Genomic DNA, 23,730 nt, shown 5'->3' with positions numbered 1-23,730 from the left:
AGATTCTAGAACGTTCTGTTGCCTCTGCAAAACTTGTCATGACGTCCTCCATGTTATTTTCGGAGCTAGTGTTAGCTAGCTTCGGTTTCTTTCCTGATGGTGAAGGAGACGGCGAGTTTTGAGTTTTCCTGCTCCCAAGAATTTTACCAGACGATTAATGTAATCTTTTCAACTGTTTTTAGTAAAATAAAATAAACCTGGTTTTAATGTGAAAATTGGAGGGGAATGGCAGAGCTCTAGTTTCCCGCAACCATTGCGCTTGTGGGCCACGTGATCTCCAATTATTATTAAAGACTTGGATGGCAGGTATGCCATCCTGCCAAGTCACGCCTTGGTGGGGCAGCATGCCCCATACCTATACAACACTGAGTGAGAGTTTGGCACTTTTCAGGGTTTCCTGCAGAAATAACCACAATGACCATAGACTCTCAGCCCTTAAAAACATAATTTAAACATAATTTTTGTACCTTCTGACCTCATATCAACAGACAGAATTCACAAACAATGATTTGGACACTGCTTGTTTAATTTGTGTGATAGCCACTGTTTTTGCTTGTAACTTGGCCTAATTTTGATATCGATACTTTTACCAGCAGGCCTAGATTTAGTCATTACATTGCATTACATTTATTTAGCAGACGCTTTTATCCAAAGCGATGTACAAAAGTGCATATCATGGTCATTGGACAACTACAAAACACAGGTTCCATAAGGTACAATACTCATTTCATACAGCTATTTCTAGCCAAGAATACAGTTCAGTTCACACAGTGAACACTATTCTGACCTAACTTATGCCAAGCCAAACTAGGGAGAAGAACAAGCTACAACATAAGGACAAATACAAATTACAAAAAGTGCTGGAATGGGGGTACATGTAACATGAGTAGGGCTGCAACTAACGAATATTTTAATAGTCGAATAATCTATCGATTATTGAAACGAATAATCGACTATTCGGATTATGAATCGCACAGTTACTCAATGGCTCTTATTTAGCTATCAGCTTTTAAATTTAGCTTGAGATTGTTTTAGGCATGTGCTAACTAACAGTGCTAACTAAAGACAATAAAGGTGAATACTTCATTCAAAAATACGTCTTTTAATGAACTTTCCTGCTGATACAAAAGATAAATAAAAATTCCAATATCCATTTTTTCTGTCAAAATTTAAAACCAAAGATAAGCAAAGTAGCAGCAATAAAATAACAAAACTACAGCAGTTTTCCCTTAATCAAATAAATCAAACAATCCATATAAATTTAAAAGAAATCAACAAGAGGGCGAGGAAAGAAAAGTGCATTCTGTGCTTTGTGCATTCTGTGGCCTACATTAGGCTACATCTCAGTCACAATTTTGTATTGAAATGGAGGAAAGTCAGCATCTCCACGTGGTCTCGTGAGAGACTTGCTGTCTTCTGAGAGCAGATATTCCCTGCTGCAGAGAAGATATTCCCTGCTGCAGAGAAGATGCGTTCTGACGGGGTGGAAGTTGCAGAAATGCACAGAAAAGATCTTGCCGGCTTTGATAGTGTGGGAAAACGTCTCTCATTTTCCCTCCACCATCTGAAAGGGTCTTCCTTTTTGGGTATTGCTGGCACATTTGGAATGTGAACAGGATTGTTGTAAATAATAGGTTATTATTTGCTACTCTGTATGTTCAATGCCATTAACAATTCATTTATAAAGAGAAAATGTATTTCAAAATAGAAAACGTTACAGCTCAACGTGAAGCAACATAGCTTTTAACATTAACATTAGCAGCTAGCTGGCTAGCTAATTAGAGTGAGAGCACCTATTATCGACCACCCGAGGGGGGGACGTGTATCGACCACCTTAACCGTTAGTGTATTTACTTCGTATTTATCAGAGAGAACTGCACATGGTTACCTATTAAAATGTAAGTCCTGTAAAATACACATAATAAACTGTCTAAATGTCAAAAACTAACTTCATACATATACATTTAGTTATATTAATACAGCCTTTCAACTTTAAGACAAGCAACACGCTCGGAATTATCTCATCGCAACCCGTTAAATCCAGTGGCACAGACGTTGCTTCATAATTTCAAGCTGCTTTCCTAACGGCTATTTTGCGTCCTGCGACTTGGGTTACAACAGTGAATATGTACGGATTCTTAGACATGCTGATAGTGACCACCCTTTCTCATATTAACCTCAAATACGCAAGACAGGACTCTTATACAGTATGCTAGCAACCAAAAGCTAGTGCTGGACCACCTCTGACTTATTTGCCGGCACATAAGTCAGGTGGAGAAGGGGTGGAGAAGCTCTGTGATCCCTGGGAGGGGGTGCAAGGCGCCCTGCTGCTGCAGAGCGGAGTGGTCGAGCAGGCGTATAGAATCAAATCATGTCCTGCAAGTAGATAGGGGCCGTCCTGTTGGCTGTAGTGTAGGCGTGGGTCAGGACTTGAACCTGATCCTGGCAGCGACCAGTAGCCACAGCAGAGGAGTGACGTGGGAGAATTTGGGATGGTTGAAGATGAGTCGGGCAGCGGTATTTTGAATCATCTGTAGTGCTTGTATAGCACAAGCTGGCAGGCTTGCAAGAAGAGAGTTGCAGTAATCAAGGCAGGAGGTCACCATAGCCTGGACAAGCAGCTGGGTGGAGTGCATAGTTAGGTATGGTCGAATCCTCCTGATGTTGTACAGAAGGAATCTGCAGGACTGTGATGTTGCCAGTTTGAATTATTGACGTATAGACAGTGCTTTGTGTGAGTAACTTCACATTTTTTCTTCAGGTATTCTCAATTAAATCTCAGAGTTTGTTCATAGGCAGAGCAACCTGTTAAATCAAACTTTATGAAAACGTACTACTTACAGATTAAAATTAAGAAATGTATTTAATTACAATCAAAACAAAAAATTTGATGTCTAATCTAAAGAAGAAAGTCGGTTGCCTTAAATAATGAATGCTACACACATGGACAGGTTACAGTCACAAAAGGAATGGATGAAGGAAAATGCCAAAACACAGCTCATTTTTCCCAGGAGTACCAAAATCAGAGTTCAAAAACCGAAAGATGGCTGAATAGTCAGGGATGAAAATGTGAAAATGTTGGATGAGCTGTAAGACAAAGATGTCAGATTCTCCCCGCACCAAACACCAAAAAGCAGGTCCAGATAAAAGGTTCAGATCCCTCTGATGGCACCAACAGATACCAGGCCCCAAAACTCCATTACACAGATGTTAACTGGCTCAATTTAAGTACCCAAGACTCTCAACTGAGTAAAGAAAAGTGCACATTTTAAGTTGTTTTATGAAGGGGGAGAAGCATCAGACTGTCTTATCTGAAAGCTGACAAATTCATGTATTAAAGTTGCCTTTTGTGGTTGAAAGCAGGGATAAGCATATGTTAGTATTATGATATTATCCAAAAATTCCTGGTTTTAAGCTCACCATAAGGACACCAAACATGAATGTTAGGAGGCAATCCAGCCAGCTGGTGCATATCTTTTTTTTTTTAAAAAGAGGTCTACGGCTATTTCTGAATTTGTTGACAAAATTGTCAAAGACAGCCAGTTCATCTCCAGGTAAAATAATTTCCATGTGACATGTTTCCATAAATCCACTGTACCACGTTATTTTCTGCTTTTAACTAGAAAACTTTAAAAATGTAGATTCCAATAACCAGGCCTCAACAATCTATACAGGCAATACAGAATTAAGATTTTCACTCTGTGATTTGAATTAAATATTACAGATTGCATTCAAATTTCTGATCCCAAGGAACATTCTTGTGCAGCATTCTTTAGTAGATCTCTGGCCCCTACTGGCAATAAAGTAATAAAAATTACAAGGGAGAACATTCCAAGACATTGTATACATTTGAGATGCCTCTGGTGTGTGGCCCTAATTGCCCTGGAGGCATTCCTTTGGTGTTTGGAACTGGGAGAGGGGACAGATAGACAGCGAGGAAACGGATAACATTATTGTAGTCACGGAGAGTAAGCTTGCCAGATAAATTTACATTGCCTGTTTCTTAAAGATGGTAACCTAAAAACTAGATATCGAGTAGTATTTGTAAGTACTACTGCTTCATTTGCGCCGTGTGCTGTGCATTTCTTCTGTACTTCTGAAGATCAGTATTCCTTAAACTCCTCCGGATACTACTCATTATACTTATTTTAAAACAATGCCATAGTATTCACACCTAACAAATAAATAAAAATGCCTCTAATCCTCACTCATTTGATCATTCAAGTTGAAACTTTGCATGCTGTCAGTTTCCCATTGATAAAGTCATATCTTTAAAAATAAATGTCTGACATTACATTACAGGCATTTAGAAGACACTCTTATCCAGAGCGATTTACACAACTTTGTACATAGCATTTACATTGCATCCATTTATAGAGCTGGGTAAATACTGAGGCAATGCAGGTGAAGTACCTTGCTCAAGGTTACGACAGCACCGCCCTAGCGGGGACTTGAACCTGTGACCTTGAGGTTACAAGACCAACTCCTTACCCATTGTACTTCCCTGCCACCCACTGTGACATCCAGCCAATGAGTGGGCATGTGACAGGCTTGGCAATGATGGATTCTCATTCATTTGTTTGTTTGTTGACCTCTAAGCTAGCTTAAGAATTCGTAATTGGCACCCGCTGCTTGTACCCTGTTAATTACCACTGTGGTATATGTGATATTCACATTTTCCCCATTGCGATTCAAGTCTTTTTGTTGTTCCATTCAATTGAGTACAATTGAGTTTGTATGTGTTTACCTGCAGGCATATGTGTCCCTATGTGTGAGCTGGCAGACATACCTATGTATGTGTATGCTGTCAACACATGGCTCTCCTCTCCCTGTAGTTCTTTGTGGCCTCTGACCCCACAGTGAAGACGGACCGTTTGTGGCATGATAAATACACACTGAGGAAATCCATGATCCCGTCCTTCATCACTATGGACCAGGCCAACAAGGTAATCACTGGCGATGACCAATCCCAATCATATATTATCACCAGTAGCATTCCGTGCAGCTCATATGCTCATCTGTTTTATCATTCTCATGTAGACAGATGGATTCTTCTCTTTAGGGGGAGGGTTGCAAACCCTCAATGTTACATTCCTTGTTTCTAAACATTGTGGGTGGAAAACAATAAAATTGCAGCTCTGTGGTCTTTTTGTATGTATTGAGAACATTCTCAGTCGATAAGCAGTGTGTGTCCTCTATTGTCCTCTATACAGTTGACAGCATCCCCTTTCTCTTCAAAACAGGTTCTGCTTATTGGCAAGTCAATCAACTTCTTGCATCAGGTGTGCCATGACCGAACTTCGCCTGGGAAAATTGTACCTGCATCCAAGTCCATGGACTCACCTAGAGATGGTATATTTTCTCTGATAAATATGAATAGTTTATCTCGGGCACACTACCAAACTTGCATTACCATATAAATCCACATGGGACACTGCAGGTACTGGATTGTAACAATCACTTGTCTAATTATACAAGTCAGAAATTTTGACCCTCATAAAAACAAATTGTTCACATGAAAATTGAGAGAGGAATGTGACATGGATATCAAACACAAAAATGTATTTGAGCAACAGTTACCCTCCTGGTATATTGTACTTTGAGTCAATTTATATTGCTTAGTTTAGACCAAAAGCAAACAGGCACCAAAGCAATAGTAGAGAGCACTACAGCCAGAAAAACTGTGTTTAATCATGGTCTGATTTTTTAAAATGTATTTTTATTTATCCTTTATTTAAGCACTGAGTCCGAGATCTCTTTTTCGGGGGGGCACTGCAAACACACAGCATTGACAGCATATACAGTTCATAAAGTAAAAGTGAATAGAATGAGTTATAAACAATGGAGACACTTATGATAGAACAGGAATAATAAAGAACAGGTACAAAAAACTTGGTGAGTTGTTGTGTATCCATGGCAGGACAGTAGGGCTGTCAAAAATATTCGAAGTTCGAAAACTATTCGAAAATCTTTTTTTTTAATTTTTATTTTTTTTAAGTTCGAACCTAAATTTGAGCATTTGAATATTAGTTTTGGATCCTGCGTTTTTGATTCCGCGTTTTGTAATTAACATAAATATACAGGCTTTAATTTCATGCGGAGAATCATGTTCATGCACGTGAAGTTCGTTTCCTGTGCTAACGTTACTGGTCAGCTAACAATTTAGGCTAAATAATGTTCCCATGGCAGGCTATGCTTTCTTTCTGTTCTGAAGATTTTGATAAAATTTGATGATGAAAGAAGTTAAACTAAACCGAGTTAAGTAATTTATGTAGTTTTAGGCTACAGGTATTAGCCGTTTGAATAGTTTTTGTGTTAAGAAATAAACAGGGATTTCCTATAAACAATCATTTCCCTATTATTGTGATTAATACATGCTGAGTTGTGACAAATTACATCCACGAGAAAGTGCTTTATTCATTTGCAAATTAGGCTATAGAAACTGCAGGGGGCTCATTTATAAAATGAACTTGCGTGCATAAATGAAGTGAAGACCAGACGTACAACCACAGCCGTTTCCATGGTCAAATCGTGCATATTGCGCCTGACAATAAGCAGTAAGGGTGTCAAAAGTGCCATGAAATTGAGTTTGAATATTAGCTTTTGTAATTAGTTAGAGTTTGAATATATTCGAATATCATTTGCCTATAATTCACAAAAATAAGCTGCTTATTGTCGGGCGCAATATGCACGTGACGTTCCCTCTAAACTGGCCGGCGCGTTATTTTCCACAAGACTTGGATAAGCAAGACTTATTCCTATAAAGGAAGCCAAGCTTTGGTTTGAGCTTTGATGTTAAATGAGTTATGTGAGATTTAAAAGAGAGGTGCACTCATGCACTCAGACTGCCACGTCAGGAAGCTCTGCTCTCCCTCGCTAAACCCCCGGCTTATCTCTCCCTCCCGGCTGACGCGTCAGGTGAGTCTGGGAACGTGGGCGTGTTGGCGTGGGCGTGTTGCCACAGGGGATTCTGCCTCTCTCTGCCCCCAGTGCTCACTACACAAGCCCCCCCAGAATTTACTGTGGCAGCAAAACCGCCTAGGGGTCTGGATGACACGGCCAAACCTCCCCAGTTTCTTGCCCGCCGCCTCGGACGGATTAGGACCCATACCAGAGTCAGGTTTAGGGCTGTCACCAGGGTCAGGATTTAAGTCAGGGGTAGGATTTCTCGACCTGAGAGCGGGAGGTCGACCTCTGCGCGGAGGACAAGCGACTTCTACCGGCGAATCTAAATCTACGTGCGCCGGCTTTAAGCGGTCTACGGTAATGCGGTCAGACCTACCACCGATATCCAAAACAAAAAATTTTTCCCCGGACTTTAATACCCGAAACGGTCCCTCGTAAGGAGGCTGCAACGGGCCACAATACTTATCTTGTCGCACAAACACAAAGCGCGCCTCACCCAAACCTGGATGAACGTGGGAGCGTGGCAAACCGTGATGCGTCGTAGGCACCGGGGCAAACGATTTCAGACCGTCCCTCAGAACCGGGAGTTGGCGCGTAGCTGACCAAGGCACCGAACAGCTAGGTAAAAACTCCCCTGGTACGTGCAACGGTTGCCCGTAAACTAGCTCCGCAGATGATGCTCCTAAATCAGCCTTAGGGGCCGTCCTAAGACCCAGTAAGACCCACGGGAGCATATCAACCCAAGCGTCCCCCTGCAGCGCAGCGCGGAGGGACACCTTTAACGAACGGTGGAAGCGCTCGCACATCCCGTTAGCCTGAGGGTGATACGCCGTAGTCCAATGCAGCGTCACCCCCAACTGCCGAGCTATCGCCGCCCACAACTCGGACGTGAACTGAGCCCCACGGTCAGAGGATAAATCGGCCGGAACCCCGAAACGCGAGACCCACGCATTAATAAACGCCCGAGCCACCTCAGCAGTGGTGGTGGACGTCAGCGGTATCACCTCCGGCCAACGCGTGGTCCTATCTACAACTGTTAAAAGGTGTGTGTAACCCCGCGACGGAGGCAACGGCCCCACTAGATCCACGTTAACGTGGTCAAACCGCCTTTCAGGGACGGCGAACGGCGCTAAAGGAGCCTTGGTGTGCTTGTGGACTTTAGCCCGTTGACACGCCAAGCAAGCATTCACCCAGTCACGGACATCCTTTTTCAGGCCATGCCACACAAACCTTTCAGACACTAGCTTCTGCGACGCCTTGCGGCCCGGATGGGATAGGTTGTGTAAAACCTGGAAAATACGCCGCTGCCAAACCACGGGCACCACTGGTCTGGCGACCCCGGTGGACACATCACAAAGGAGTGGGGTGCCTGAAGGACCAAAACTTACCTCCTGCAGCTGCAGACCTGTAGTCGCTGTGCGTAACGCCTGCACCTGCAACATGTTACCTGCAACATGCTGGATGTCCGTGGTGAACTCTGAGACGAATGCCAACTGCCTTTGCTGACGGGCGGACCACGGCTCCGAAACCTTAGCCATAGCTAGAGCTAAAGGTTTGTGGTCTACGAAGGCCGTGAACGTGCGGCCCTCGAGCAGGAACCGGAAATGACGCACAGCTAAATAAAGAGCAAGGAGCTCGCGATCGAACGCGCTGTAATTGCGCTCAGCAGGACGGAGCTGGCGGCTAAAAAAAGCAAGCGGCTGCCAAACCCCATTTATTAGCTGTTCATGCACCCCGCCAACCGCAACATCTGATGCATCCGTAGTTACAGAAACCGGCGCGTCCGGCCAAGGGTGCGTAAGGAGAGTAGCATTCGCTAATGCCTCTTTAGTTTTAAAAAAAGCATGCGACATTTCGACCGACCAACTTACCAGTTGCTTCGCTGTGGCCCCTCTAAGGGCCGCGTACAAGGGCAGCATTAGCTGAGCGGCTCTGGGAAGGAAGCGATGGTAAAAATTTACCATGCCCAAAAACTCCTGCAAAGCCCGAACTGTAACCGGTCGCGGAAAATTTTGAATAGCCTCGACCTTGGAAGGGAGGGGCACCGCACCTTCCCTGGTGACGCGGTGGCCGAGGAAATCCACCACGGGAACCCCAAATTGACATTTGGCCAGGTTAATAATTAACCCGTGTTCGCTGAGGCGCGCAAAAAGGGCCCGGAGATGGGCCTGGTGCTCATCGCTGGAGGCACTGGCTACCAGGATGTCGTCTAAATAAACGAAAAGAAAAGGCATATCCCGCAAAACCCTATCCATTAAGCGCTGAAAAGTTTGGGCCGCGTTTTTTAAACCAAAAGGCATGCGTAAAAACTCAAATAGCCCAAACGGGGTTATTACCGCGGTTTTAGCGATATCCTGCGGCTGAACCGGAACCTGGTGATAACCCCTGACTAAATCAATTTTCGAAAACAAAACCTTCCCAGCTAATCGAGCCGAGAAATCCTGTATGTACGGTATAGGGTAGCGGTCAGGGGTCGTGGCGTCATTCAGTCGTCGATAGTCCCCGCACGGTCGCCACCCCCCCCCTGTCTTCGGAACCAAGTGGAGGGGTGAGGCCCAAGGACTGCTGGACCTCCGCACAATCCCCAAGAGTCAAACTCCGTTTTAGCCACAGTCAGCTTCTGCGGGTCCAACCGCCTTGCCCGGGCGTGGACAGGCGGACCCGTAGTGGCGATATAATGCTCCACTCCATGCTTGACGGCTGCCGAAGAGAACGTGGGCGTGGTGAGGTCCGGGAATTCCCTCAGGAGGCGCTGAAACACATCCGCAGATGACAGAGCGCTAGACAGCTTGGACGTCCCGGTGCTGCTGGAAGAACCCGGAAGCGTTGCGAACGTCTCCGCATTCACCAGCCGTCTGTTCCTGACATCGACCAGCAGGCTGTTAGCACACAGAAAATCTGCGCCCAACAGCGGAGTAGACACAGACGCTAGCACAAACACCCACTGGAAATGTTGTCCGTCAAAACACAGGTCCACTGCTCGTTTGCCAAAAGTGGGGATAGTGCTGCCGTTGGCTGCCTCCAGAGGTGGTCCACGACCCCCAGTCTGTACGTCCAAAGCAGACGCAGGGAGGACGCTAACCTGCGCGCCTGTGTCGCATAGAAATCGCCGATCAGAAACAGAGTCCGTAACAAAAAGCAAACTGCTAGCCTGGCCGACACTCAACGCAGCTAATGAGCGTCGGCTCTGCCGTTTCCCGACACGAAAGAGCAAGGTGGACGGCACTTCTTAGCGCGTGGGCCAAACCTGGCATGATAGTAGCAGAGGCCCGCTGTAAGTCGTTGCTGTTGGGCAGCGGCGATGACATCCTCCCGGATAGCCTGCCCATCCGCAGCGCCAACCACCCTTACTGCAGGACCGGGCAGCCGGCTGGAGTTTAAAACTTTGTCAGCTTCCTTGGCCAGAGCCCTGTGGTCTTTCAACGGGGAACCTGCAAGAGCTGCACGCACTTGACTGGGCATCTGCTGCATAAATAATTCCCGGAATATGAAGCAAGGTTGGTGGTTACCCAAAAGTGTAAGCATATGGTCCATTAATTCCGAAGGTTTAGAATCACCCAAACCAGGCAGTGTAAGGAGCTTGCGAGCACGCTCAGGTTCTGACAGCTCGAAAGTCTCCAAAAGGAGCTGTTTAAGAGACAAGTACTTATCCTCTTCCGGAGGATCCTGGAGTAGGCTTAATACCCGCGATGCTGTCGAACTATTCAAAGCCGCAACCACGTAATAGTATTTCGTGTCCTCCTGCGTTATGCCTCTCAACGCGAACTGAGCCTCCGCTTGAGCGAACCACACGGCGGCATGTTCCTGCCAGAACTCCGGGAGCTTGAGAGCGACGGCGTGCATCTTTCGTGCAGAGAAAAGCACAACTTCGGAATCGTCCGAAGAAGCGTCAGGGTCACCAATGTGGAGTTTTGCAGAGAAAAACGACTGGCTTGGGTTTCAAGTATGCAAAAATCACTTTATTCGAGCAGATCGCTCTGGCAAACATGCACTCAGACTGCCACGTCAGGAAGCTCTGCTCTCCCTCGCTAAACCCCCGGCTTATCTCTCCCTCCCGGCTGACACGTCACCTGTCAGGTGAGTCTGGGAACGTGGGCGTGTTGCCACAGGGGATTCTGCCTCTCTCTGCCCCCAGTGCTCACTACAGAGGTCACTATCCAGCCATATACCTAGATACAGTGGGGTGCAAAAATTTGGCCACCCCTGGTTTAAATTTCTGTTACAATTAAACTCTAATTGATCAAAAGCTGTACTCTAACAACATTAATCATGAGACCTTTCTGCAAAATATAAAGCAAGATAGATTTTTATTTCCATTTTTACTGTTTTTAAATGATAAAAAAAGGAAAAGGACGCTGTGCATAAGTTTGGGAACCCTTTGGATTATTCTTTGTTACTTTTAAAAAAGATAATTACTAAGGCCCAGACCCAGGTGATTTACTCATTAGGGCTTCAATGAGTCAGGTGAATATAATTCCAGGGCTGAACTATTTATTCTGAAGTAACTCCATGCCTTCTAAAGTATCCGACTGTGGTGGCTGTTCTGTCTGGTGTTAACAGCCATGGGTTCCTCTAAACAGTTGTCCAAGGATTGCAGAATCAAGATCAAGTTCACTTCCACCAACAAGGAGAAGGCTATAAAAAAAACTCTCAACATTTCAAACTACCTATTTCTACTGTTAGAAACATTATCAGAAAATGGAACATAAATGGAACAGTTGAAGTCAAGGCAAGGTCTGGAAGACCAAGAAAAATTTCCGATAGAATGGCTCGAAACCTGGTGAGAAATGCTCAGCGCAGCCAACACATCACTGCAAAAGAGCTGCAAACAGAAGTAGCACACGCAGGTCTAGTTGTTCACAGGACAACAATACAACGTACATTAACCCCTTAGCGCACATGCCAAATCTGCCCAATCCTTGCCCATTTAGGGGGTACCCTATTTAATATGGAGGAATATTTTGAACTAAATTAAATAAAATAAATACATCTATAAATAATTAAATATATTACACACTGTATCTAGGTGTATGGCTGGATAGTGACCTCTCTTTTAAATCTCACATAACTCATTTAACATCAGAGCTTAAACCAAAGCTTGGCTTCCTTAGGAATAAGTCTTGCTTATCGATGGATAGCAGGAAAAAGATTGTAAAGGCCACTCTTAGCGATAAGTTTCATGGGATCTTTAATGACCACAGTGAGTCAGGACCTCGGTTTAACATCTCATCCGAAAGACGGCATCTCCTACAGCACAGTGCACTGCACTGGGGCATAGAGCTTGTAAGTGAAAACGTCACCAAGCCACTCCCCTCGTTTTCCCGCAAATTTGTCAATGGGAAAATGAATGGGGCAATTTTCAATAAGCAATATTTTTAGTTACAAGTCGGGAACCAGTTAGCTATTGGTATGCGGTACTCATGACATATATGACTCATGAAATATAATATCAGCAGCACGATTGACCCATGAGAAGTACAAGGTACAACGTTGTGTACGTTTAGTACGCTTAGGAACTACACATACCGGTACTGTGCTCACGACGCACGCTTATTTCGTCACGGCTCAGCTGGAACACGCTTGTGCCCTTCTACTTCTAGTGTCACTTTGATATCGTATTTCAATTTAAAATTACTGAAAATAACAGATTTGTTACTATTAAGTTATATTGTTTATTTCACATCGTAATTGTACGGTCGTGATGACAACAGGATTTCCTTTCAGGGATCTATAAAGTACAACCATAGACCGTATAAAAGAGTACAACCTAACCTAACTAACTTAAGACGTGATTTAAAATGGAGTCATATTTTTATCGCAACACAACAACAATATAGCTAGCCAGCATGGTTTTCGATAAATTACCGACAATATGTTTACTACTTACTATGTTTTAATAAAACTGTTTATTAGAAATTGTCTATCTCTTGCCTACCGCAACTGCTGCACCTGTCTTGTCTAAGTGCAACTGCAGTCATTCTAATTTTCACAATGTGTGTATTCTTTCAGTGCTGTGAGCAGACTGAAAGTCTGTGTTACACTTCTATACGGTCTATGGTTACACTGAAGCATACATCGTGTACTGTACAGCAAATACGGTTTGTAATGACAAATAAACCTGACTTTGACAGCTAGCTAGCTACCTGCTGATCCAGCCCTTCCTAACGTTAACGTTAGCTAACCGAAACTTTATAAACCATATCGTTCATGCTGGCGCCGACAGACCCGCTAATCTACCCTGGCTGTATATGACCAACTCTACATGGTTGGATTTGGAATGATTTTCTCCCTTCTTAACATTATTGTCCTGACCATTGAAAAAATTCCTTAAGCTAACCAGTGACACCGCGTTTGTCGTAGGTATAGCTAGCTAGCCACCGGTGTTGGGTGAAGTTGACCCTAACTGCTGGTCCAGCGTAAGTTATTTTCTTCCCCTACTAATGGTTAAAGTTAGGACCTGGGAAGGGAAATCTGATCCCAGACCAGCAGTTAGGGGCAGCCTAGGCACCGCACTTGGCGGGTAGACTTACAAGCACACGTGGTTGTGACGTGTTTTCGCGCGACTTTGATTTAGTGTATGGGGCGACATAGCTCAGGAGGTAAGACCGATTGTCTGGCAGTCGGAGGGTTGCCGGTTCAAACCCCGCCCTGGGCGTGTCGAAGTGTCCTTGAGCAAGACACCTAACCCCTAACTGCTCTGGCGAATGAGAGGCATCAATTGTAAAGCGCTTTGGATAAAAGCGCTATATAAATGCAGTCCATTTACCATTTACCATTTAATGTAGTTCAGGACCACCAACAGATCGTAAATTGACATAAATCCGTTTTTTTTCCCTCCAGAGATTGAAATAAATATAACCAAGCACATGCTTCAGCCATTCGGCAGGAGCAGAGTGCATGGAGGTATGGCTGCTGGCATAAACCTTCATAAGGGGCACATTTATATGATTTTTAATGGACAAAAAGCATTTTATTCATTTTTGGATAGATTTTGGATATGTTTCTGGACCCCTAGATATTCTGTACTGACAGAGAGTCTATCAATTCCCACTTTAAAATGATGCAAAAAAGTGAATTTCTTGAGTCAAAACAGTTGATTTGCAGTGAAATATGTGATTATGGTGTGATTTACAGCAGTGAATAATTTAGACATTTTGGATGTATTTGGAGACACTGGGAGCACTGCTTATTTGCTTCATAGATCTTTAGTAGTTACATTACATTACATTCATTTAGCAGACGCTTTTATCCAAAGCGACGTACAAAAAGTGCATTTTCATGATCGTAGACAACTGCTGAACACGGGTTTAGTAAGGTACAATTACTTATTTTGTAAGGCTATTTCTAGCCGAGAACAAAGAACACTATCCTGGTCTAACATCTGCAAAGCCAAACTAGGCAGAAGAATAAGCTAGAGTATTAGGACAAATACAATTTACCAAGAAGTGCAGGGATGGGGCAACATGTAACAAGTGACAAGAAAAAGGTTTTTTTTTTTTTTTTTTTTTTTTTTTTTTAATATATATATACACAGCGTGGTGGTGGTTATTCTAGGTATAGTCTGAAGAGATGAGTCTTCAGGCCACGGCGGAAGATGGATAGTGAGGGGGAGGTTCGGAGAGGGACGGGGAGTTCGTTCCACCACTGGGGAGCTAGGGTGGAGAAGCTCTGTGATCCCTTTGGGCGGGTGGGAGGGGTTGCAAGACGCCCTGCTGCCGCAGAGCGGAGTGGTCGAGCAGGCACATAGAATTGAGTCATGTCCTGCAAGTAGATGGGGGCTGTCCTGTTGGCGGCAGTGTAGGCAAGGGTCAGGGCTTTGAATCGGATCCTGGCAGCGACCGGTAGCCAGTGAAGTGATCGCAGCAGAGGAGTGACGTGGGAGAATTTGGGGAAGTTGTAGATGAGTCGGGCAGCGGCATTCTGAATCATCTGAAGTGGCTGTATGGCACAAGCTGGCAGGTTTGCAAGGAGAGAGTTGCAGTAATCAAGGCGAGAGGTCACCGTAGCCTGGACGAGCAGCTGGGTGGAGTGCGTCGTCAGGTATGGTCGAATCCTCCTGATGTTGTATAGGAGGAATCTGCAGGACCGTGATGTTGCCTTGATGTGCTCCTTGAGGTCCAGCTGGTCATCCAGGACCACCCCCAGGCTCTTTGCAGAGTGAGAGGCAGTCACTGTGGTGCCATCAACCGTGATTGAGAGTTCACAAAGCAAGGAGGTCTTGTACGGGAAGAAGAGCAGCTCAGTTTTGTTGAGGTTGAGCTTCAGATGGTGGCTGGCCATCCAAGTGGAGATGTCAGCCAGGTAGGAAGAGATCTTATCATTGATCTGTGTGGCCGAGGGGGGGAAAGAAAAGAAGAGTTGTGTGTCATCTGCATAACAATGATAGGAAAAACCATGTGAATTAATGACTGAACCAAGAGATCTGGTGTATAAGGAGAACAGCAGAGGACCCAGTACAGATCCCTGCAGCACTCCCGTAACAAGTGGATGAGAGGCAGAGGCAGACCCCTTCCAGGTGACCTGGTAGGTCCTATCTACAAGATAGGAAGAGAACCAAGACAGGGCAGTCCCGGTAATTCCCATCCCAGCCAAGGTGGAGAGGAGTATTTTATGGTTGACCGTGTCAAAAGCTGCAGACAGGTCAAGAAGGATCAGGACAGAGGAGAGGCGTGAGGCTCTTGCAGTGGCAAGTGCCTCCGTCACAGCTAGTAGTGCAGTCTCTGTTGAGTGCCCGGATCGGAAGCCAGACTGGTGAGGGTCTAGCAGGTTGTTCTGATGGAGAAAAGAGATTAATTGTTTAAGAACTGCTCGTTCGAGGGTTTTGGACAGAAAGGGTAGAAGGGATACGGGTCGATAATTTGTTACATCGGAGGGGTCTAAGGTGGGTTTTTTGAGTAGTGGGGTAACACGAGCCGTCTTAAAAACAGAGGGAACATGACCAGAGGAGAGAGAGGAATTAACAATGGAAGACAGATAGGGAAGGAGCTCGCTGGAGATAGATTGGAGAACTTTAGATGGGATGGGGTCAAGTGGACAGGTGGTTGCGCGATGAGAGGTGATGAGTTGTAATACATCGGAGTCCTCCAGCATTTCAAAGGAGGTCAGTGTGGCTGTGGGGTTGTCCTGGGGGGTTGGGGGGCTCACTGGATGGGTGAAGGAGTTCCGGATTGTAGCCACCTTTCCTTCAAAGGCGGCCAGAAAGTCATCTGCGGAGAGGGAAGAGGGAGGTGGGGGTGGAGGAGGAATGAGGAGGGAAGAGAAGGTGGAGAATAGTTTACGTGGATTAGAGACACATGCGCTGATCTTGGATTGGAAAAAAGAGGCTTTTGCAGACGTGAGGGCAGATGTAAAAGTCGCCAGCAGGGTATGGTATGCGGTCAGGTCATCAGAGGATCGGGATTTTCTCCACTTTCTCTCTGCAGCCCGCAGTGATGTTCTGCTGGAGCGTAGTGACTCGGTCAGCCATGGGCAGGGTGGTGAGGAGCGTGCTGGTTTGGAGACAAGAGGACAAAGTGAGTCGAGGGACTGAGAGAGGCAGGAGTTGAGGGTGGAGGTGGCAAGGTCAACTGGCAGGTTAGAGAAAGACGCAGGAGGGGGAAGTGTAGACAGAGCAGTGGAGACGAGGGAGGATTGTGACAGAGTAGGGAGATTTCTCCTGAAAGTTACTGTGGGTGAGCTATTGGGTGAATTGAGGGGGAGTGAATAGGAGAGGGAGAAAGAAAGAAAGAAGTGGTCCGAGACATGGAGGGGAGTCACTGCAAGTTGGGGAATGGAGCAGCCTCTGGTGAATACAAGGTCTAGTTGGTTACCAGCCTTGTGTGTGGGGGGGGAGGAGGACAGGGATAGGGCGAAAGACTGGAGGAGTGAGGCAACCCTGGACAGTTGGGAGGTTTCTGGTGGGAGGTTGAAGTCTCCCAGTAGAATAGCAGGAGTGCCATCCTCAGGGAGAGAGCTCAGGAGAGTGTCCAGCTCGTCCAGAAATGAGCCGAGTGGACCTGGAGGGCGGTACAGAACAATAACGTGAAATGTAGAGGGATGAGTTACAGTAATCGCGTGAAATTCAAAGGAGGAGAAAGTAGGGTTAGGACTGGGGAGGACACAGAACTTCCAGGACAAGGAAATGAGTAGACCGGTACCCCCGCCTCGGCCAGAGGCCCTGGGGGTGTGCGAGAAGGAGAATCCCGCAGACAGTGCAGCTGGGGTGGCGGTGTTATCGGGAGTGATCCAGGTTTCCGTGAGAGCCAGGAAGTCAAGAGACTTCGTCTTGGCAAAGGCAGTAATGAAGTCAGCTTTCTGGACGGCTGACTGGCAGTTCCATAATCCACCTGTGACAGTGAATTCCTGAGGTGTGGATAAGGGTGGGTAGATCAAGTTAGTTAAATTACGCCTGCGGTGAACAGACCATTTGGGGCGAGGCAGCGCGCACAAGGGAATGGGGTTTAAAAACATGATAAACTGACGACGAGGCTGCCTATGGCAGCTTCTGCTGGAACTATAAATACCGGGTGACAATTACGTGTTTGAATTAGCTTCATTAGGGCAGATAAGCACCAGGTGAAGCTACTCGAAATTAGCTCAACAATACGGGGCAGTTAAACACCAATCCCCACACAGTTTCACTAACGCCTTTAACTAACTAACAACAGCAAGTCAACTACAGATATTCTCAGCTAACGCCCAACTAAGCTTGCTGACTAGCAACAGTTGAGACAAGTTTTAAAAAAGATTAGGCTACCTAAATTACACACAACTATGTTCTCTAACTAGCAACAGCAGAAACAAATTAAGTTATGATACGCTTATCTGAATCGCGGGGGACGGCAGAAGCGACGACACAATCAGATGCACACATATACACCCTTTTTTATGCTCTTGTGGTCAAGGAGTTTTTTTGAGCAAATTCATTTTAGATTTTTTTCCTAGACAATTGCATTTCTGGCACTTTATTTCTTCCTAAATTATTAATTCACATGTAAAATACTTGAATCTATCATTAGAGACAAACTTGAATTATTTCTTGAAAATAATAACATCCTAAGGGATAGCCAACATGGTTTTTGCAAGGGAAGGTCACGCTTGACAAACCTTTTGACATTCTTTGAGGAAGCTACCAAGTGTCTGAATGGGAGCAGGGCTTATTATTACATTACATTACATTACAGGCATTTAGCAGGCGCTCTTATCCAGAGCGACGTACAACAAGTGCATCAGTTTAAGGTGCAGAGGTGCAGAAAAACACACTAGAGTGAAGTAAAGATCGTAGTGCCAGAAGTGGCCACATAGATCAGGACTCCAACCCTGTAGGGTAACCTGTTCAGCAAACAAACAAACAATCCTGCCAAGTACAAACTAGCACTGAAATCACATTTGCCTAATCAGAATCAGAATCAGACTAAAACAACCCTGCCAAATAAAAACTAACATGATCGCATTAGCCTAACTAGGTACATTGAGCTAAACTAGAGGCTAGGGAGGGGTGGGGAGAGGTGCAGCCTGAAGAGATGAGTCTTTAGTCTGCGCTTGAAGGTAGTCAGATTCTCTGCTGTTCTGACCGCCATGGGAAGGTTATTCCACCAGCGAGGGGCCAGGACAGACAACAGACGTGAGCGGGAAGTACAGACACAAAGAGGGGGAGGTGCCAAGCGTCCAGATGTGGCAGAACGGAGAGGTCTGGCTGGTGTGTAGGGTCTGATGATCCTCTGGATGTATCCTGGTGCTGACCCCTTAGCTGCCTGGTATGCAAGCACCAAAGTCTTAAATTTGATGCGAGCCATAACAGGCAGCCAGTGGAGGTCAGTGAGCAGGGGGGTGACATGGGAATGTCTGGGGAGGTTGTAGACCAGACACGCTGCAGTATTCTGGATGAGCTGCAGGGGTCTGATGGTGGATGCTGGCAGACCAGCCAGCAGCGAGTTGCAGTAGTCCAGGCGGGACAGGACCATCGCTTGAACCAGGAGCTGGGTTGCGTAGGTGGTGAGGAAGGGGCGGATTCTCCGGATGTAGTACAGGAAGAACCTGCACGTTCTGGGAGAGGGACAGTCTGTTGTCCATCACCACTCCAAGGTTTTTTGCGGTGGGTGATGATGTCACCACAGTGTCCCCTAGGGAGATAGAAAGGTCAAGGAGGTTAGAGGATGGAGCAGGGATGAAGATCATCTCTGTCTTACCTGGGTTCAGCTTAAGATGGTGGTTATCCATCCAGCTCTGGATGTCCCTCAGGCAAGCAGAGATGCGAGCGGAGACCTGTGTGTCACAGGGGGGGAAGGAGAGAAAGAGTTGGGTGTCATCGGCATAATGATAAGACAAACCATGGGCAGAGATTACAGGACCAAGAGATTGGGTGTACAGGGAGAATAGGAGGGGACCAAGGACTGAGCCCTGGGGAACTCCTGTGGCAAGGGGGCGAGGTGCCGATACTGCACCAGCCCAGGCGACTCGGAAGGAGCGACCGGAGAGGTAGGACTCGATCCAGTCTAGTGCTGTGCCACAGATCCCCATAGCTGCCAGGGAGGACAGAAGGATGGGGTGGTCGACTGTGTCGAAGGTAGCAGAAAGGTCTAGGAGGATCAGGACGGACGAATGGGAGGCTGCTTGTGCGGCGTGAAGCGACTCTCTGACCGAGAGGAGTGCGGTCTCTGTCGAGTAGCCAGGTCTGAAGCCGGACTGGTGGGGGTCTAGGAGGTTGTTCAGCAAGAGGAAAGAGGAGAGTTGGTTAGAAGCAGCTTGTTCAATTGTTTTGGATAAAAAAGGGAGAAGGGAAACAGGACGGTAGTTCTGGATGACAGAGGGATCCAGAGTGGGCTTTTTCAGCAGTGGGGTGATGTGAGCCAGCTTGAAGGAAGAGAGGAAACATCCAGAAGACAAGGAGGAGTTCACAAGGGAGGTGACAAACGGGAGGATGTCAGGTGTGATAGTCTGGAGGAGAGAGGAAGGGATAGGGTCAAGAGCACAGGTGGTAGGGTGGTGGGAGAGTAGGAGCTGGGAAACATCAGAATCAGTGAGGGGAGAAAAAGTGGAGAAACAAGGCGAGGGAACAGAGAGGGGGGAGGGTGGCGGTGGACGTGAAGGAGCTGCGGATGTCTGCAATCTTCTCATCGAAGAAAACCGCGAAGTCATCTGCAGCGAGGGAGGACTGAGGTGGGAGAGGAGTGCTGAGGAGAGAAGAGAAAATGGAGAACAGTTGATGAGGGTTAGAGGCAGATTTATGAATTTTTGTTTGATAATTAATTTTAGCAGAGGTTACAGCAGTAGAAAATGCTGCTAGCCGAGACTGGTAGGCAGACAGGTCAGATTGAGCCATGGATTTCCTCCACTTCCTCCCCGCTGCACGTAGGCTGGCCCGGTTGGTTCGGAGGGGGTCAGACATCCATGGACTGGGAGGGGATGAGCGTGCCGGCCTGGAGACTAGAGGACAGAGAGAGTCAAGTGCTGAGGAGAGCGAGGAAGACAGAGCGGAGGATGCAGAGTCAGTGGGAAGGTTGGAGAAGGATTCAAGAGGGGGGAGTGAAGCAGTGACACTAGAAGCGAGAGAGGAGGGAGAGAGGGAGCGGAGGTTACGGCGGACCATGACAGTAGGAGTGGATGGATGGGAGGGAGGGAGGGAGAAGGAAATGAAGTGGTGGTCGGACTGGTGCAGAGGGGTCACTGTGGGATCGGAGGAGGAGCAATTCCTCAGGATGACCAGGTCTAAGAGGTTGCCAGCCTTGTGTGTTGGTGGGGAGTGCATCAGGGAGAGGTCGAATGAGTGGAGTAGGGGCAGGAAGGCTGCGGAGTGGGAGGCATCAAGGTGGATGTTGAAGTCTCCCAGGAGGATCAGTGGGGTGCTATCCTCTGGGAAGGAGCTGAGCAGGGTGTCGAGTTCATCGAGGAAGCTTCCCAGGGGCCCTGGAGGGCGATAGATAACAGCAATATACAAGTTAACAGGATAGGGACAGAGTGGTATTCAAAGGTAGAAATTGAGAGGTGAGAGAGGGGGAGAGCAGTGAGGACAGGGAGTAGTGAGAGGAAGGGTGATAGCAGAAGGATAGAGATGCACTAACACTGGGAGGGAGCGACTCTAGCGTCGCTCCAAGCCAGACAACAAGCGCTGCCAATTACCAAATGAATAGCAGCTGATGACTGAGCAATTACCCACAAGCCAAGCAGCTATCTAGCTCCACACAATACCTGCCTAATGCAGTTAGAGCAAATGAGACTAATAAAATACTACACAACATACTAACACCAAAACTTTAATGCTGGGCAAACTACAAAACAGGTAGAAGTCTAATCTAGCTACACTACTGGCAAAAAACAGATACTTAGCCAGCTCTAGGAGAACTTCTGTGGGTCCTGCACAGCTGAGTCCAATTGCACTTATTATATACTTAGATTTCCAAAAAGCACATGACAAGGTACCACATGACAAACTCATCAAAATGAGGACAGTAGGAATTACAGGAGGCATTTCAGAGTGGGTTCCGAACTGGTTACGGGATAGAACACAAAGGGTAGTAATAGGAGGGATCTTATCTGAGCAGGGTATTGTGGGAAGTGGAGTTCCACAGGGATTGGTTCTGGGTCCAGTGCTCTTCCTCATTTACATAAATGACCTTGACACAGACATTGAAATTACAGTAGTTAAATTTGCAGATGATACAAATCTAGGAGGTTTAGCCAACAGTTTGGAATCTACTAAAGTAATAACAGGAAGATTTAAACAGAATCCAGAAGTGGGCAGAAACCTGGCAAATGAAATGTAAATGTAAAGTTCTACATGTGAGGAATAAAAACATAGGGCAGGATTACTTTATGGGTGGTACAAAATTAGAATGTGCACATGTAGAAAAAGTCTTGGGAGTAATAATTGATCAAAGCCTATCAGGGTCTGGTCAATGTGCTGTAGCAGTAAAAAAAAAAAGCCAACAGGATGCTGGGATATATAGCCAGGAGTATTGAGTATAAATCTAAGGAGATCATACTCCCTATACAATACCCTTGTCAGACCACACTTTGGGTATTGTTTGCAGTTCTGGGGACCGTACTACAAGAAAGATATAGAGGTGCTGGAAAACGTCCGAAGACGGGCAACCAGATTGATTCCGGGTATGAAAGATAAGTGTTATGAGGAAAGGCTTGAGATGCTTGGACTATGCAAGCTTAGTAAAAGGAGACAGGGGAGATTTGATTGAGGCTTTTAAATTTCTTAAAGGGATTAACAAAGTGAACTACAGGAAATTATTCAAGTTGAGTTTGGTTAGCAGAACGAGGGGGCATAAATGGAAACTGGCAAAGGGTAAATTTCACACAGACATTAGGAAATATTTTTTCACCCAGAGAGTGGTCAATGTGTGGAATAGCTTGCCTGGACATGTAGTGGCGGCAGAAACACTGGGGGTATTCAAGGCCCGGCTTGATACAGTGTTGGATACTATCTAGCTTTTAGGTAAACTAAGCATTAAGTACAGTTTAGTGGTAGGAATAGACAAGCAGTGTTGGGCTGAATGGCCTGTTCTCGTCTTAAGGTATGTTATGTTAATAAACTAATCTAAGTTAGTATTGTAAATGGTACAAATGTCCTGCTTTTAACCCATTTTTCAAGTCTCTGTGATGCTCACATCTGGAGTTCTAAAGCTTTAAATAGGGTACCCCATAAATGGGCTCAGATTGGGCAGATTTGGCTTGTGGGCGAAGGGGTTAGAGTAGTTTGCGGTGATGGTGGACAGGTTGGGAGTTTAAATCCAATACCTGGGCTCCTGGAAGGACGTGAACTTTTGTACTTCCACAGATGTGTGCCGGGAGACCCCTGTCTATAGAATTTTCAATGATGATGGTTGAAGTGGTAGAATCCAGAGGAAACACAAAGGTTTGTCCTGGGTGTTTATGACGGTCAGAGCGTGTGGGAGAGGCAAGAGCGGTGTACTAGTTCTCCAGTCGAAGCTCCAGCCGGGAGTAAATTCGCAGCAGTGGGGCTCGACTGGTGTACGGGGAGTAGACTCCATGCGATTCACCGGCTCAGAGACTGGCAGAGGTGCCGATGGAGTAGCAGCGGCAATCAACAGAGGATAGTTTTCCTCCGTGAGAGGGATGACCTCTGGCTCTGCCGGTGCTACCACAGGAACCCCTAGCCCAGCGAGGGCAAGGGGTCTGGGCTGGATTGAAGAGTCGAATGTGTCGCATACCCTCGACTCATCCCGGAGCAGCGCGACACAATCCTCCAATTCTGCAGTTCTGGTGTAGAGTTTTATCATCCGATCCATCAGCTCCGAATTCTCCAGAGAGGGGTATACTGTAGCCCCTTCGCGGAAGCCCCCTAGTGGCCAGGACACCGGCGACCTGCGATTGCTCAACTTTGATAGTCAATGCCCCTGCAACCAAACTATGAGGGAACAACAAACTGGTGTTCTAGATAGATATATCGATAAATGATACACAACAATTTTGCCCCATACAAATTTCCAAGTGCCACCATTGTTGCATCGTCCATTTAACAATCACCCCTGGCCAGTCTCTTCTGCAACTAGTGTGACACATTGGACAATAGCATCTATCTGGGAGTTCATAAAAATATTTTCTCCACCAAAAATTTGTATTCCATAATGGCAACAAAATAAAGCCAACAATAGCCCAAAGGTATGCCAATACAAACGGTGAAAAACACTGCTCAATGAATAGTGAAATAGGAATTTTTGTGTAATTGTGTTGTGTTCTGTTGCGAGCTTCATTTGTCTTCCACCATGATAAAGGGCTCTCTTTCATGGGGATGGAGTGTTCCTCAAAACACATTAGCACCTCATTCTTAACAAGTTGCTCATATGACTGCTCCTCATTCTGTTTTCTGTCATC

The 23,730-nt window shown here is 46.1% G+C and overlaps 1 protein-coding gene across 3 annotated transcripts in view; it reads left to right on the top strand.

Annotated features, from left to right (window-relative positions):
- The window catches only part of tubgcp3 (tubulin, gamma complex associated protein 3), a 191,645-nt gene that overhangs the window by 69,053 nt on the left and 98,862 nt on the right, over positions 1 to 23,730 (top strand). For all 3 annotated transcript variants that reach the window (XR_004764538.1, XM_035411093.1, XM_035411092.1), the window contains exons 12-13: positions 4,836 to 4,946; positions 5,244 to 5,352. Coding sequence is in view for 2 of the 3 variants with exons in the window: in XM_035411093.1 (XP_035266984.1) it covers positions 4,836 to 4,946; positions 5,244 to 5,352 (220 nt within the window). In the remaining variant the exon portion in view is untranslated. The remainder of the gene's footprint in view (positions 1 to 4,835; positions 4,947 to 5,243; positions 5,353 to 23,730) is intronic.

Source organism: Anguilla anguilla, chromosome 3 (assembly GCF_013347855.1).
Source record: "Anguilla anguilla isolate fAngAng1 chromosome 3, fAngAng1.pri, whole genome shotgun sequence".
Classification (NCBI taxonomy): domain Eukaryota; kingdom Metazoa; phylum Chordata; class Actinopteri; order Anguilliformes; family Anguillidae; genus Anguilla; species Anguilla anguilla.
Note: the sequence above shows the minus strand (reverse complement) of the source record. Positions and strands in the feature narration are given on the sequence as shown.